The following is a 17,192-nucleotide window of genomic DNA, read 5'->3' on the forward strand; positions in this document are numbered from 1 at the left end:
GTGAGCCAAGATCACGCCACTGCACTCCAGCCTGGGCAACAGAGTGAGACTTCATCTCAAAAAAAAAAAAAGGTGCAGATTCCTGGCTGGACACAATGGCTCACACCTGTAATCCCAGCACTTTAGGAGGGCAAGGGAGGTGGATTGCTTGAGCTCAGCAGTTCAAGACCAGCCTGGGCAACATGGCAAAACCCCATCTCTACAAAAATAGAAAAATTAGCCCAGTGTGGTGGCGCATGCCTGCAGTCCCAGCTACTTGGGAGGTTGAGGTGGGAGGATGGCTTGAGCCTGGGAGGTGGAGGTTGCAGTGAGCCAATATAGCACCACTGCACTGCAGCCTAGGCAACAGAGTGAGACTGTGCTTCAAAAACCAAGCGCAGATTCCTAAATATACCAAGAGCAGAGAGTGATTCCACAAACCTGGGAGGAAGCCCCGGCACTGTGTGTCTTTGTCAAAGATACAGAGCAAGGCTGAGACTATTCTCTGCAAGAAGCCAATTCTTGGAGGCCCCAAGGGCACAAGCCTCCAGGGGAAGAAAAGCCCAATGTGCACTAATGTATTTCGTAAACACATATTAATGAGCTCTTTCCTTTTGTACTTTCTTGCATGATGACTTGCCCCTTAATCTGTTCAAGGGCTGGGATAGATAGTCCAAGATAAAAGTCAGTGAGGGTTACTCGGACATTCTTGAGGTCTGCAGGGCTCCCAGAGTCCCTGATGCACCCACTGTGGGGCCTCAGGTTTCCTGAGAGCAGCGACAGAACTACAGAGGCTTGCAACTGGAAAAAGGCCCTCAGAGCTCAGAGCCTTTGCAATGGGAGGAGACAGCCAAAAACGGCTCTGACCATGGACTTTGGGGGACTTCAGTGGACACTAGTACAAGGGGCAGCAGGAGCCCAGAGTGGATCCAGAGACCAGAATGGCAAGGGGCAAGTCAAAGTCATTATTCTGTGAGGGCTTGTGAAGAACATTATATATGTGTATGTATATACATGTACGTGTAAATATGTGCATATGTATATATGTATATATCTATGTATCACATGCGTATAGATTATATGTATGTAAAATATACATAAAATATATGTGTATAAAAACATATGAGCATATACACATATCATATTCAGATGCACACATCAGCTAACTTATAATGTAAGTAAACATATCACTATATATATATATTTAGAGGGTGATATTGTTTGGATGTTTGTGGCCTCCAGATCTCATGTTGAACTGTAATGCAGTGTTGGAGGTGGGGCCTGGTAGAAGGTGTCTGGATCATGGGGGCGGATCCCTCATGAATGGCTTAGCACCATCCCCTTGGTGATGAGTGAATTCACATAAGATCGGGTTGTTTTAAAATGTGTGCCACCTCCTCCTCTCTCTTGCTCCTGCTCCCGCCATGTGATGCACCTGCTCCCCCTTTGCCTTCCACCATGATTGGAAGCTTCCCGAGGCCCTTACCAGGAGATGTTGGCATTATGCTTCCTGTACAGCCTGCACAACCATGAGCCAATAAAAGTTTTCTTCATAATTTACCCAACCTCAGGTATTTCTTCATAGCAATGCAAGAACAGACTAACACATAAGGTGTGTATATGTATGAGCACATAACCAGATAGTCATAATTTTTAAAGCACTCTCAATAACAGAAGGGCACTTACTCTTTTTAGACCACAAAAATGAGGCTCAGAGAAGTGTGGTGAACTGTCCAAGCTGCAGTGGTCACAAGAGACAGAAATGGGGTTAAGACTCAGTGTTCCTCCCATTCCTCCAGGCTCTTAACCCCATTCGTGACCTTCAATAGCACTTTCTCCCAGGTAATTGACAACTATACATCACAGCAGCAAATTTTTTTACTTGCATTTAAATTCCTACCTGGGACATTATCATGCAATAAGGAGAGGCAGCCTTGAGAATGGAATTCGTGTGACCAACTGTGCCCAGCTGGGCTCCTGAAAGCAGCCCACAGTCCTCTCTGTGAGCCCAGAGCAGGACCAAACCCTTCAATGGAGCAATTTTAAGAGCAGCTGGCATCACCCTAACCACAGCAGTATCTGATCATACCTACTTGAAAACCATCCTCTTGATTTTTGCCTTCACTGCCTGTTGGGTTGAAAATGAATCCAAGGGGAATTCCAGATGAGGAGTGGAACTGAACTGGAACGCTCCCACTCTGACCTGCAGTAGGAGACAGTGGGCTCAGGGCCCCGAGACTGGGGTCAAGTCAAAAACATTCCTAAGAGGAAAGAAGGGGCAAGAAAGGTTAACAACCCTACCTCCCACCCACTCAACAAACAACTAGTGCCAGAGCTTTCTCCTGTCTCCCTAGAAGGAGGTTCCAAAGACCCATTTGGAGAACCTGGAAAAAAAAAAAAAAACAGCCAAATCTGTTTGTGTTCTGCACTGACGACCCCAATTCAATCTTCTTGATTGACCTTCTGCTAGGCAGCTGAACGTTCTGGCAGCGTTCTCAGCTGAGCTTGTGCATCTTTAGGGCAGGGTCTCTGCTCACTTTTACCAACTGCCTCCCAGCTGCCAGAGCAGTTTCATGCACTATCTCATTTAATCCACAGAGTCACTATTAACACCCACATTATGGGTGGAGAAATCCCAGTGTGGAGAATATATATGTCTGGCCCAAGGCAAATGCTTACTTGCCCAAGACTAGTAAGAAAGGCAACCAGGCCATTGGACTTTGTGCCTATGGTCTTCCCTAAGGCCCAGTTATAACTCCTGCCTTCTCAGCAGCCAGCACAGGCCAGCAGCAAAACACTTACTGACCCAACTGGGGCTGCTGCAGAAGCTAACCACAGCCACCATCATTGATAACTCATGACTAAGCACAGCCACCCCACAACCCAGTCCCTCACTGGGTGGTCAGCCCCGCCAGACCTGCTCCTGCCAAGCTAGAGAAAGTCCAGGTCTCTAGACCATAGTCAGACTTGGAGGACAATCAGCATCCACAACTGAGACGACCAGCATTGGGGCTGAAGTTCTTCTGTAATGAAGGAGAACACTGGTGAATCCACATAGATTTTGTGTCCTAATTGAGGAGGCCATAGGAGATCCAATGCCTTGCAAAACTTGAGAAAGGAAACTGAGTAAAGTCACTCTCTGGATCCTTAAAGCACTAGCATGTCTTGAGCAGAGAAGGCTACAAATATTCAGGTTTCCTCTCGAGGGCCCAAGGCCTGCACCTAATCACTGGTTCTCCAAAACCCCTGGAGAAACAACATTCTCTGTTACTATTCTCAAAACTAACCCTAGTTCTGGCCAAGAGTGCAAATGGGCCAAGTGAGTCATGTTTAAGCAATGATGCTGCCCTCTGCTCCTCACTTGAATTCCCTCACTGCCGTTCCCTTGACAGGCCTGGGACTTGGGAGTGATGGAAACGCCCTGCCACACCAGGCCAGCGGCATCTGCTCCGGATCAGCTGGGTGGGGTTCCCTTTTGCAGGCAGGGTGCTCTGGGCAGGAGCTCTTCGGCACCTTAAGCAGAATGAAATCTCAATCTTTAGTGGGCACATGGGGGAGACGGACACAGGAAGAGAGACCAGTAGGTGATCCTGGGAAGAAGCTTCTGGGAAGGAGCGCTTCCTAGGTTTTCCTTGAAGTTAATGTGTGATTAAAAAGGGGCATCTCAAACCAGGGGGAAAAGATGATCTAGTCAGTCAACGATATTGGGACAACTGAAGAGCAATCTACAAAAAATAAAGGATAAACTGCAAATGAATTCAAGATTTTGGGGTGAAAAATCTAAACATGAAATTTCTAGAAAACCTCAGGAGAATTTCTAAAATTTCAATGTGTAAAAAGACCTTACTTTCTATTACTTAAAAGCCAGAAGCCATAAAGGAAAGACTGATAAATGTGACTGCACGAAAGAAAAAACAACTTCTGCGGGATGAAACATACCTTAACGGAAGAAAAAAATAAAGACAAAATGGAAAAATGATGTGCAATTCATGTTAAAGGGTTAGCTTCCTCAATATATAAAAAAATGAGAATCAACCTACAAAAGACCAACAATCCAACAGAAAATGGGCAAAGGATTTGAACAGAGATCACAGAACAGGAAATACAAATAACTCTTTAATGGAAAGATAGCTGGCCTCACCATAATGAAACAGCATTTTTCCCCATCCATTTAGCAAAAAACCATATACAATGTTTCCAGGGTGAAACGAGCATTCTCAAACATTGCTTGTAGAAATGTCAATTGGTACAGCATCCATGGAGGGCAATTTTTTAATATTTATTGAAAATTTAAAAAAAGAAAATTAAAAAAATGCATAGGGCTACTGGAAATGTATCCTACTTGTACGTGTGAAATGTTATTTACAAGATCACAGTATATTTGTAACAGCAAATATCCATCAATGGGGGTTAATTAGACCTTGATAAATCCTTATGATGAAACATTTTAATGACCTGTAAAAAAAAATTATACCTGTATACAGATATGAAAAGATTTCCAAGAAAATGTGAGGAGAAAAAAGGCATGAGAGAACAATGTGTGGTAGGCTACCCTTTGTGTAATAAGGGAGAAAGAAGAATATTTATTCATATTGCCTGTATTTGCACAAAGTGATTCTGGAAGAGACTCAAGAACACAAGTTGAGGGACAGGCCAAATGGAAAATGTGTGGGTGAAAGGGAGACTTTCCACTGTACATCTTTTTATTGAACCCATGTGAATGAATTACTTAGTTGAAAAAATAACCTCCCCTGAGACCAACAGCTGGGTATGTTTACTTGAGTTAAACAGGAAGAAATATAACTTCAAAACAAGAAGGAAGCAGCTTAAGTCAGTAGTTAAAGCATTTTGTTTAATTGGTGGTTTGGGAACAAAATAGTTGCCTTTTATCTTCAGTTTACTGTACGCTCAGAAACAGGCCCGCCCAGCTATCTCATCAGCCATAATCACTCTGCCCCAGTCACTACATTAGAGCCAGGAAGTGAACCTCTCAGCTTTTAAGTGTTAAGAGGAAGACTTCAAACACCTTAAATCCACCTTAACAACACAGCATCCATAAAAGTCTTAATTTACAGCTACTTGACATTTCTTCTTGAAAACTAAAGTTAAAGCAAGTAAAACATGGCACAAATGAAATCCCTTGTACACGGAGATAACAAAAAGAGAATACAAAAAAAAAAAAAAAAAAAAAAGCAGCAGCAAAAACATAAAGCCTGAAGCCACAAGTCAGACTAAACCATCTTAAATCGCCCTCATTCAAAAACCCTTCTGCAGCATGCCAAGGGGTCTACCTGACCTGAGGGTCAAGACACTAATTCACTCACCCAAGTAAACACTCAGTTCCTCTGCTTCTCAAGTCTTGCTGCGAGAAAGCTTTTCTCAGGTTAAGCCTGAATCTAACTCCCTGAACACCCAGATTCTACCCTTAAAAAACAGAGCCATTGTCTGCTCTCTTTCACATGAAAATGATCCTCAGGTTCCCTCATTCATAGAGGTTTCCAGGCCTCTAGCTGTCCTGGCTCCCTCATGGGCACTGACTGGCCCATGTCTAACCAAGAAATCAGCCCCCAGAACCCAATGCCACTTTCTAGATGTGGTCCAGCAACGCCCAGATTAAATTCCCTGAACTCTGGGATCTGCTCCCAATAGCATTAGCCAGGAAATTTCTTGTCATGGTTTTCTTACACCACTCCCCCCCACACACACACAGACTGCCACACTGTTGGCCATTTGCTGTGTGATAGCAAGGTGTGAATTTTGAGGGCTAAGACAAATGGACGAATGGAGCAAGTCCTGGGCTGAGAGTCAAGAGTCCCAGTTCTTCCACACTTAGCTCTCTCCTGAGGTTGCTGTGTGACCCTCGACAGTCACTTAGCCTCTCTGAGTCTGTTCCCTCATCTGTGAAACACACACTAATAATCCACAGGACCCTACATTCCCAACTAGCCAACCCCAGGGTCTCCAGGCTACTCATTTCAGGACACACTACATCAATGCCAAGGTCAACAGTGTTTAAATCTTCATGCTACTTCTCTTTATGTTATTCCTCCCCGACTAACTAGTGACACTTTATAAGGAACTCTTAAAACAGGGTCCTGTGCAGAGGGTGGTGGGGAAATGGCACTTTTTGGCCCGGCCCTTTCAGGGTCTATGCTGGTTTAACATCATGGTTAGAAAACTTCTGGGCTGCTTGTGCCTAGATTGAATGAAGCTGCTATGGAGTCCTCAGGCACAAGACGGTCTAAGGTCCAGGGAGTGTGCTCCAGCTAATAAAATGACACACCACTCTGCAGAAAATCTGGCCCTCATTAAAAGCCATGTATTCTCCTAAATCCTAGAGGTTTTACTAGGATTAATCTAGGAATTTTATCTTGGAAAACCACTTCCTTCCTCAACCTGTATACAACTGGTCTCTCATCCAAGTAATGACAGCTTTTCCAGGCTACATCCTCTCAATCTTTTTTTCTGAGATGGAGTTTCACTCTGTCACCCAGGCTGGAGTGCAGTGGTGCGATCTCGGCTCACTGCAAGCTCTGCCTCCTGGGTTCAAGCGATTTTCCTGCCTCAGCCTCTCAAGTAGCTGGGACTACAGGCACGTGCCACCATGTCCGGCTAATTTTTTGTATTTTTAGTAGAGACAGGGTTTCACCATGTTAGCCAGGATGGTCTCCATCTCCTGACCTCGTGATCCGCCTGCCTCGGCCTCCCAAAGTGCTGGGGGCGTGACCCACCGTGCCCGGCCTCTCTTAATTTTTAAGTTGACTTTTGAGTAGGTTCACATGATTCAAAATCCAGAAAATATTTAAGTCTGTATTGATGGGTCTGTATTGATGAGTCTCCCTCTGGCCTTGTGCTCTGTCAACTCACTTCCCAACCTCCCCCTTAACGAAAACCACTGTTCTCAGCCTCTTAAAAAACCATCCAGAGTATAAACAGATACAGGAAAATATAAAGATAGATTTTCATTCATCCCCCCTTATCTTTTACATAGAAAGTAACATACACACCATTTGCACCTTACTTTGACACTTCGCTTGTTCTGGTGTTTTTCCGTATCAGAGAGCTTCCTCACCCACTCTCTGGAGCTGGCTAGTATTTCAATATATGAATGCATCATAATGGATGTATCTGTCCCCCTCAGTGTACGTCTGGATTGCCTGAAATCTTTTACAGTTTATACATATAATGCTGCAATGAATAACTCTGTATGGGTACTATTTTGCATGGGCGTGTGTACTGTAGAATAAATTCTTTGATGTTGAATTGCTGGGTTAAAGGATCCAAGCCTTTGTAACTGGGATGAATACTATTCGACTCCCCCCGGAGGCTGCACCATTTCACACTCTACCAGCAGTGTATGAGAACACCAGTTTCTTTCAAGATTTGCCAGTGAAGCATGTCACCAAATTCAGGATTTTTTTTGCTAACCCAGTAAGTGAAAAACTGTATGTTAGGCAGACGGTTTGCTGACCCTCCCAGTGAGTGAGGTTGGGTTCTTTTCGTATGCCTAAAGGCCTTGCGTGTTTCATTTTCTGGGAATTGTCTGTGTTCCTTGCCCATTTTTCTGTGGATTGTTAAAAAAAAAAAAAAAACCCTTTTAGAAATGAGAGCCACCACAGCTACCACACTCTGCTACATTTAAGACCTACTATTTAAAGAACAAGAAATGAGGATACTGTCTGGATCCACTCAAGCAGTAGTAGTTTCTCTCAAGTGCAAGAGAGGGTAGGAGCTGTGCTTCATGTTCAGTCTGCTGAGGTAGTAACAGCTTTAGTCTGCTCAGCATGCTTTCACTTTCCCTTCTGCAAACACAACCCAATCTCTCTTTCTAGAAGAAAGTCAAATCCACTCCCTACCCCCAAAACATGGCAGAGCTCTTGACTGAGGTCTGGCCAGAAACTCTCTTCCCTCTGACTGCTGTGATTGATCAGTGGATTATCATGTGACCTAGGCCTGCCCAATCAGAGCCCTCCCTGGGGCTCTGACCAGCTCTATAGAGAAAAAAGTCCCCTTAATTTTTACTGGGGTCACTAGCTTGAGGAACAATGCAGGACAACTTGGCTATGTCTGGAAAACCTGTCTGGGAAGGAAGTTAACCAAAAGAAAATAAAACTGAGAGAAGGAAAAAAAAAAGAGAGAGAGCGAGAAAGATGCCTTATAGCCTCAACTCAGCCCTGGGACCCCACCATGCCAGGAACCAGGATTCAGCCCCTTGGTCTTCCCAGCTCCACAAGCCAGTAGATGCCTCCTCTGCTTGAGACCAGGTTTCTGTCCCTTATCACAGAAGACGTCCTAACACAAACATCTACAAAGACTTGCACTCACCCTCTCGGTGCTGATGTCCAGAGCGTCACAGACTGTGATGGCAAAGTGCTTGGACCTTTCAAAGCTCCCTTTCCCGATGCTGTTAGACCCATCTAACAGAAACAGGATGTCCACTGCAGCGGAGCACCACATCACTAGGGAGAGCGGGACAGACAGGTGACAACCAGTAGCAAGTGGGTCTCACTTCCGAAGCAGAGTGAAGGCATAAACAGCCTTGTGATGGGCCAGGCTGCTGCCCCTCTTAGCATGAAAGGGGAGAACTAACCTGCAGAAGGCGGCCCTCCTCTGAAGCAGGAAGCACAGGCACCACGGGTGTGATGCCCACAAATGGGCCCTTACATGAAAGCCTTTGTGTTATAATAATGGAAGAACCTAGTTCAACAATGCCAATTAAGCTCTATGAGGGGGTCTACTGGGCCAGTAAGCAGCACTGAAAAGGCTTGGTCCCAGGCCTCGGAGGGCCACAATCTAGTGTGGACACGGGCACCCCGATATGTGAGGCCATATTACCCAAGAGTTCAGTAGCAGTAACAGCAGTCATGTGGAGGGATACTGATTAAGGTGGAAAAGGAAGGAATATGGTGGGAGATGGGCATGGCAGGTAGTCACTCCATCACCTGGTGAGCAGATAACAGAAAACCTTGAGGCACAGGCCAAGTAATTCAATAATAAAGATTTACTAAGGCTGGGCATGGTGGCTCACACCTGGAATCTCAGTACTTTGGGAGGCCAAGGTGGGCAGATTGCTTGAGTTCAGAAGTTCAAGATCAGCCTGGTAACATGACGAAACCCTGTCTCTACTAAAAACACAAAAATTAGCTGGGCATGATGCATGTCTATGGTCCCAGCTACTTGGGAGGCTGAGGCAGGAGGATCGCTTGAGCCCAGGAGGTGGAGGTTACAGTGAGCTGAGATTGTGCCATTGCACAGCAGATCCTGGGCAACAAGAGCAATTTTAAAACAAAACAAAAAAAGGTTTACTGAGCTATTTTGTTTGTTTTTGAGATAGAGTTTCCCTCTTGTTGCCCAGGCTGGAGTGCAATGGCACAATCTCAGTTCACTGCAACCTCCGCCTCGTGGGTTCAAGCAACTCTCCTGTCGCAGCCTCCTGAGTAGCTGGGATTACAGGCACCCACTTTTGTTTGTTTTTAAACCAAGTAACTTGGTCAGGTCACTGTTTGGGGGCAATGACTGGCCCCAGCATGAAAGAAAGATGGGAAAGGGGCAGAAATTCTCTGGGAGAACACGGTTCTCCTCCAGTCCCTCATGCAGAGGTCTGAGTGGGCATCCAGAGGGTTAAGAAGAACCTGGGCTTACTTTTGCTGGCAACTGAAATCTTCCCAATGGTTTCTCTGCTTACATGGACTTCCTGGAGAGGGAGAGATGGGGGCACTAGGAGAGAAAACACCAGAAGCAACCATTAAAATGCTGAGAGGGGAGGAGGCTCAATCTCCACAGTAAGTGACCGGACTGAACAGGTAACAGCAGAGAAACCTAGAATGTGGGGGAGTGATGATTCTTGCATCTCAAAAATTACCAGACGGATAACATAAAGAAACCCCCCAATTACGTCACTTCTGTGAGGTATCTTTGTATTTAAATGTGGGTAGTTTTAAGAGAAAGAATAAAAATAACACACAGTGGGGCTCTAGAGAGCCTGTGATTCTGAAAACTTGCCCCTGGTCAGGTGCAATAACCACAGTCTCCTGCTACCTCTAGGCACATCCTTGGAAGCTCCCTCACTACCCCTGCCAGGCCCCTCAGGAAATACATCTCACTGCCTTAAAGATTAATCTTCATGGCCAGGTGCGGTGGCTCATGCCTATAATTCCAGCACTTTGGGAGGCCGAGGTGGGTGGATCATGAGGTCAAGAGATCGAGATCATTCTGGCTAACACGGTGAAACCCCGTCTCTACCAAAAATACAAAAAATTAGCCAGGCATGGTCGTGGGCGCCTGTAGTCCCAGTTACTCGGAGGGCTGAGGCAGGAGAATGGTGTGAACCCGGGAGGCGGAGCTTGCAGTGAGCCAAGATCACGCCACTGCACTCCGGCCTGGGCGACAAGAGTGAGGCTCCGTCTCAAAATAAATAAATAAATAAATTAATTAATTTAAAAAACAAATTAAAAAATAAAAATACAGAAATTAGCTGGGCATGGTGGTGTGCACCTGTAGTCCCAGCTTCTCTGGAGGCTGAGGGAGAACTGCTTGAACCTGGGAGGCAGACATTGCAGTGAGCGGAGATTGAGCCACTGCATTCCTGCCTAGGTGACACAGCGAGACTCTGTGACAAAGAGGGGAGGAGAGAGGGGAGGGGAGAGGGGAGGGGAAATTGGAAGGCAGGGGTAAGACCCCGAGGAGGTCACAGGATTGCTGAACAGTGAGCCACCCACGATGGAAGTCCTGAAGACAATAAGGGGTCCCCAGAAGGGACGTTTGGAAAGACCAAAATCCTCTCTGCAACTGCAGCTGGTAGGTGTCTAGTGGCAGAAGAGAAGTACACTCAGATGCTTTGTAAATGTCAATGTGCAGTGACTAAACACAGAAGAAACGAAGCTAGAGGGGCAGAGCCTAGGAGCAGCCAGGTCACCGAAGTAGGGCAGATGAAGGAACACGAGCAGGCCGGGTGTGGTGGCTCACGCCTGTAATCCCAGCACTTTGGGAGGCCAAGGTGGGCCCATCACCTGAGGTCAGGAGATCAAGACCAGCTTGGCCAACATGGTGAAACCCCATCTCTACTAAAAATATAAAAATTAGCCAGGTGTGTTGGCGGGCACTTATAGTTCCATCTACTCGGGAGGCTGAGGCAGGAGAACTGTTTGAACCTGAGTGGCAGACGAGCATGGGGGCTGCTGTGAAGAGAGGTGAAAGAGAAACAGCAGGGAGGACAGGAGGAATCACAGTACAGGGCACCTGGTCTTAAGGTTTGCAACTGCCAGGAAAGTGATGACAAGAGAGACTCCAAAAGAGGGTTTCAGTCTGGGGGAGTGACAGCAATGACCCACGTTATTGGTCAACCTGCTAACTCAGCACCCTCTTGGCTGGTTCCAGCTCTGTCTTTCCCAGCTCCTTCCCATTCACTAGTCCCCCATGCAAACTAAACTAGTCTTTCTCCATACCATATCTTTGAGCAGACATTTCCTGCTCACCTAATACTCCCTCCTCCCCGCAATCTCTACTCATGGAGATTCTAAGTCAATGTGCTGAGCCAGCAGTCAGGTCCACAGCCAAAAGCTGCCAGACAAATCTCTCTCATTAGATCTGGCACAGTCTGCTGCTGCTGTTTTGCCACCAGAGACAGAAACAAGACTTAGACTAGAAAGAAAGACAGTAGACATAATTAAAGAAAAGAAAATCCACCTGCATTAAAAAAAATGGCAGCTATTGGGACAGAGGCAGCGGCAGCATCAAAAACAAAAACAAAAACAGGCTGGCGGGGTGGCTCAGGCCTGTAATCCCAGCACTTTGGGAGGCCAAGGCAGGTGGATCACCTGAGGTCAGGGGTTCGAGACCAGCCTGGCCAACAGGGTGAAACCTCAGCTCTACTAAAAATACAAAAAATAGCTGGGTGTGGTGGCAGGCACCTGTAATCCCAGCTACTTGGGAGGCTGAGGCAGTTGAATCACTTGAACCCGGGAGGCAGAGGCTGCAGTGAGCCAAGAGTATGCCACTGCACTCCAGCCTGGGTAACAGAGCAAGACCCCATCTCAAAAAAAAAAAAAAAAAAGAATTACAGGCTTTCTGCTCGCTGCATTCAGAGATCACAACCATGCCAACTCCTGGGCCCACTGCAGCCCACCCCATAATGTGGTGCTGTTCCCACGAGCCCCTCGCCTGGCTGCCTGGAAGCTCCCCGATGGCAGGGACATTTCCACCCAGTCCTCCACAGAGCCTCATCCAGCCCTCTGCATATAACACACAGGCCCTAAGCTTTCCTGAACTGAGTCTGTGAATTATTCTCCTGGCAAAGGGCCCAGTAGCTGAGGAATCCTCAAGACCCCACAAAGAACAGAAAAATACAGTTTCTTTTTAAATAGGTTACCAGCAAATTCTCCAGCTGAAGGCAGGCCAGCCATCTGCCCAGGATGGGAAGGTAGGGGAGCTCTGTGAGCAGAGACCACTCACTAAAGATGTCACTCAGCTAACTATGCCTCTGTGCCCTGTGATCAGCTGTCATGGCAGGTGGCAGGCTTCAGGTGAGCCCACCTTGAGCCCAGGTGACATCCCCAATGCTCCCTGTGAAATGTCCTCAGAACTGCAGAGGCTCCCCCTGAACAGGCAGCTGCTTCATGTGTGATTGCTGCTGCTTTTTCCAACCAAGGCAGCAGCCCCCTGAAGACCAGCTGCCTGGACTCCGGAACGTCAATCTGCAGGATGGGTGACACTATTGAGCTGGCAGGGTTGAGAATCACTAATCTAGTCAAATTCTTCCACTTTACAGATATGACAGCCAAGTCTTAGAGAGAACTTTTGTACATTCTTATCTTTCCAGAGAAGCCGAGTGGTAAGGCCAGCCTAGGAGTAGGGAGAACTGGGTGTTAGTCCCAACTTTGCTACATAGCTGTGTGACCTTGGGCAAGTCACAGGGCCTCTCTGGGCCTCCCCTGCCTCATCTGTACAACCCAAGGATGATGAGATCAAGTGTACGTGATTGCGATCGGGAGGCTGGACAGGGCCACAGAAGGCAAAGGTCCATGACAAGCTGGAACAGAACCTGGACTGTGCCCGGGAATGCAGAGACTTCATTCAGGCCCCGGCCCCAAACACATCTCACCACTCCCCAATCCCTTGGCCATGAAGCTGCTGTGTCACACTTTCCATCCACCCGACCTGGCTTAGAGACAGAGGGAAACAGCTGGGCTGGGCAGCCAGGCTGGAGCCACCAGCCTTTCTGATCCCCGCGAGGTTCCAGGAAACAGGTAGGTGTTAACAGTAGCCAATTCAGCAGAGAACAAATATCTATCTATCTATCTACTCATGGAAACACAGACCAAGGAGGAATTGCAAAAAAGAATCCCAGAGGCCACTGTGCAACCCCTAGGCTTTACAGAAGAGGACCCCGAGCCTCACGAGGCTGGGACAGCTTGGCCGCCCAGTCCACCTGTTCTTACTTATAAGACAACAATCTGCAGACACATTAATTCCTTCCTACCTTCTCATATTTCAAAGAGGCTAGAACTTGAAAGGGACAAAGTGGGAAGTAAAAAGAAAGTGAATTTGCTCCATTATTTATTCATTAATCTATTTCTGGAGCATAAACTGTGAGCCCTGCCCAGTGCAGGCCCTGAAATAATACAGTAGTGAATAAAGAATGTTAAAGAATGTGCAGTCTCTTTCCTTGAGGAGCTTACGTCTTATGGAAAAGATGTCATTTTTAAAAATCCACACAAAACTCGTATCTGTGTTAAGTGCTACAGAGCAGGGGCTACAAGGGGTTTGAAGAGGGGATGAGACATGATCTAGAGGTCCCAGGGGAATTGTGCTGGGGCCAAAGGATGGGGAGGAGTTTGCCAGGGTGGCAGTGTTTGGGCGAGGGGGTGATCCAAGCAGAGAGGCAACATAATTCAGAATCTTTTTGGTGGTGGGGAGCAAGGATGCAGGGCAGGACTGGAAGGAGAATGGGCTGTTGTGCAAAGGGCACAGAGGGGACTCACAATGGCCAGGGGTAAGATGATACAAAGCCTCTTAGGAGCCACAGAAAGTTGGCCGGGCGTGGTGGCTCACGCCTGTAATCCCAGCACTTTGGGAGGCTGAGGCGGGTGGATCACGAGGTCAGGAGTTCAAGACCATCCTGGCTAACACAGTGAAACCCTGTCTCTACTAAAAATACAAAAAAATTAACTGGGCATGGTGGCGGGCGCCTGGAGTCCCAGCTACTCAGGAGAATGAGGCAGGAGAATGGCATGAACTTGGAGGCGGAGCTTGCAGTCAGCCGAAATCGCACCACTACACTCCAGCCTGGGCGACAGAGCGAGACTCTGTCTCAAAAACAAACAAACAAAAACTAAAAAAAAAAAAAAAAGCCACAGAAAGTCACTGAAAAGTTTTAGATGGGGGTGAAGAGGGGTCCAGACATGATTCGATTTGCATTTTGAAATGGCCGCTGTGAAGATACGGAATCAACCCAATCAATGATAGACTGGATAGAGAAAGTGTGGTACATATACACCATGGAATACTACGCAGCCATAAAAAGGAACGAGATCATGTCCTTTGCAGGGACATGGATGGGGCCAGAAGGCATTCTCCTCAGCAAACTGATGCAGGAACAGAAAACCAAACACTGCATGTTCTCACTTGTAAGTAAGAGCTGAGGGCCGGGTGGGATTACTCACGCCTGTAATCCCAGCACGTTGGGAGGCCAAGGCGGCCAGATCACCTGAGGTCAGGAGTTCAAGACCAGCCTGACCAATATAGTGAAACCCCATCTCTACTAAAAATATAAAAATATAAAAATTAGCCAGGTGTGGTGGTGCGTGCCTCTAATCTCAGCTACCCAGGAGGCTGAGGCTGAGGCTGAAGCAGGAGAATCGCTTGAACCCAGGAGGCAGAAGTTGCAGTGAGCAGAGATCGCGTCATTGCACTCCAGCCTGGGTGACAGAGTGAGATTCCATCTCAAATAAATAAAATAAGTGGAAGCTGAACAATGAGAACACATGGACATGGGGAGGGAAATAACACACACTGGGGCCTGTTGAGGGGTGGGGTGGGGAAAGGGAGAACATCAGGATAAATAGCTAACGCACGCTGGGCTCAATACCTAAGTGATGGGTTGAGAGGTGCAGCAAACCATCATGGCACACACCATAGCACACGTTTACCTATGTAATGAACCTGCACATCCTGCACATATACCCTGGAACTTAAAAATAAAAAAAGAAATAGCCACTGCATGGAGAATGGTTTGGAGGAGGACCGGGGACCCAGGGAGACCAGCAGGAGGCTTCTGCAGTGATCCAAACATGAGATGATGACATGGCTTAGACTAGGGAGGTAGCCACGGAGGGGAGATGCAGGTGGATTCAAGAGACCTTTAGAATTGAAAATCAACAGGATTTGAAGCAAGAAACCCCTCCACCCAACACCTCAGTACTTCCCCACCACCAATCTTACCTCTGGAAAACAGGAAAATACAGACGGTTTCCAGCAACAGGAAAGGGGGCATGTTGATATAACTACAGACGGGAAAAGAAGGAAAGAATCAGCAATTAGTTTTGTGAACGCCCCAAGTCACACCGCCAAACAAGATGCCAACTCAGCCTTTTCCAGGTCACAGATATGTCCCCAGAGGCCCTCAGCACAATAACTACAGTGGCCTGGAAAAGTCCCCAATTCCCAAAAAGTCATGGAAGACTTTACTATAATTACTTTCGTTTTAGACACCAATCTAACATCTTCCCCAGGATACCTCTCTCATCCACCCCCAAATGCACCCCACCCTCCACACGCCCTGGGAAGGTGTGCTCTCCTGCTCTCCCCGGAGTTAAGAGGCCCGGGGTGTTGGCTCTGCCTGGGTCCTGACTAGCCATGTGACCCTGGGCAAAGTCACTCCTTTCTCAGGGTCTCCATTTCTCGATGAGGAGTTAGAATTCAACAGGCTGAAGATCTGATTTTCAATGTCCTCATCTTCTGAAACCTTCTAATGCAGTTAACAAACCTTTCCCTAGATAAGACAACATCTGAAGAAAGCTTGCACTATCTAAATTATCCAGTAGTCATCACTAATCATCTAAATTATTTATAAATCATAATCTGGCTGAAGGAGGAGGAAATTTTTTATTTTATTTTATTTTTTTATTTTGAGATGGAGTCTCACTCTGTAGCCCTAGCTGGAATGCAGCAGCGCGATCTTGGCTCACTGCAAACTCCGCCTCCAGGACTTAACATGACTTTTGTGCCTCAGGCTCCCGAGTAGCTGGGACTACAGGTACACCCCACCACACCTGGCCAGGAAAAATGATTTTTAAAGAAGTTTTAAAAAAAAAACTTCACCACCCAGGCAGCAGCCACACCTGCCCCGTGGTGGCAGAGAGCCTACATGAACCCAGGGACCCTAGTCCTCATCCTGGTGCCTATGACCTTAAGAGAGACTGCGGTTCCTCCCTTACAAAGTGAAGAGAAGGGCCCCGATGTGGCTAAGCTGTCTTATAGTTTTAAAAGTCCCATTGGATCCCTGCCTCCATCGTGAACCTATGATGTTTGGACCTCAAGATACATCCAGCTCCGTTTCTTTTTTGACATACTTATTTGCATAAAGTTTACACACATGCCGTAACTCTGAAGTTTTTTTTAAAAATAAGACCTTCGGGCTGGGCACGGTGGCTCAGGCCTGTAATCCCAGCACTTTGGGAGGCTGAGGTGGGAGGATCATGAGGTCAGGAGATCGAGACCATCCTGGCTAACACGTTGAAACCCTGTCTCTACTAAAAACACAAAAAATTAGCCAGGTGCAGTGGCGGGCGCCTGTAGTCCCAGTTACTGGGGAGGCTGAGGCAGGAGAATGGCGTGAACCCGGGAGGTGGAGCTTGTAGTGAGCCGAGATCGTGCCACTGCACTCCAGCCTGGGTGACAGAGCGAGGCTCCATCTCAAAATAAATAAATAAATAAATAAATAAAATAAAAATCAACCCTTCGTGGTGGCTCACGCCTGTAATCCCAGCACTTTGGGAGGCCGAGGCAGGTGGATCACCTGAGTTCAGGAGTTCACGACCAACCTGGTCAACACGGTGACTACTGAAAATACAAAAAATTAGCCAGGCATGGTGGCAGGCACCTATAATCCCAGCTACTCAGGAGGCTGCGGCAGGATAATCACTTGAATCCGGCATGTGGAGGTTGCAAGTTCCTAAATGGAGGTCGAGTATGTGTTCCTATTTCATACACTCTCA

The 17,192-nt window shown here is 47.1% G+C and overlaps 1 protein-coding gene across 2 annotated transcripts in view; it reads right to left on the reverse strand.

The window, feature by feature from the left end:
* The window catches only part of VWA2 (von Willebrand factor A domain containing 2), a 51,412-nt gene that overhangs the window by 25,740 nt on the left and 8,480 nt on the right, over positions 1-17,192 (reverse strand). For both annotated transcript variants that reach the window (XM_033182025.1, XM_033182019.1), the window contains exons 2-5: positions 15,418-15,479; positions 9,622-9,696; positions 8,305-8,438; positions 2,073-2,182 (exon numbers count right to left, since the gene is read on the reverse strand). In XM_033182025.1, coding sequence (XP_033037916.1) covers positions 2,073-2,182; positions 8,305-8,438; positions 9,622-9,696; positions 15,418-15,469 — 371 coding nt within the window. In that variant the 5' untranslated portion in view covers positions 15,470-15,479. The remainder of the gene's footprint in view (positions 1-2,072; positions 2,183-8,304; positions 8,439-9,621; positions 9,697-15,417; positions 15,480-17,192) is intronic.

The sequence above is a fragment of the Trachypithecus francoisi genome, unplaced genomic scaffold (assembly GCF_009764315.1).
Source record: "Trachypithecus francoisi isolate TF-2019V2 unplaced genomic scaffold, Tfra_2.0 Contig01579, whole genome shotgun sequence".
In the NCBI taxonomy this organism is placed as follows: domain Eukaryota; kingdom Metazoa; phylum Chordata; class Mammalia; order Primates; family Cercopithecidae; genus Trachypithecus; species Trachypithecus francoisi.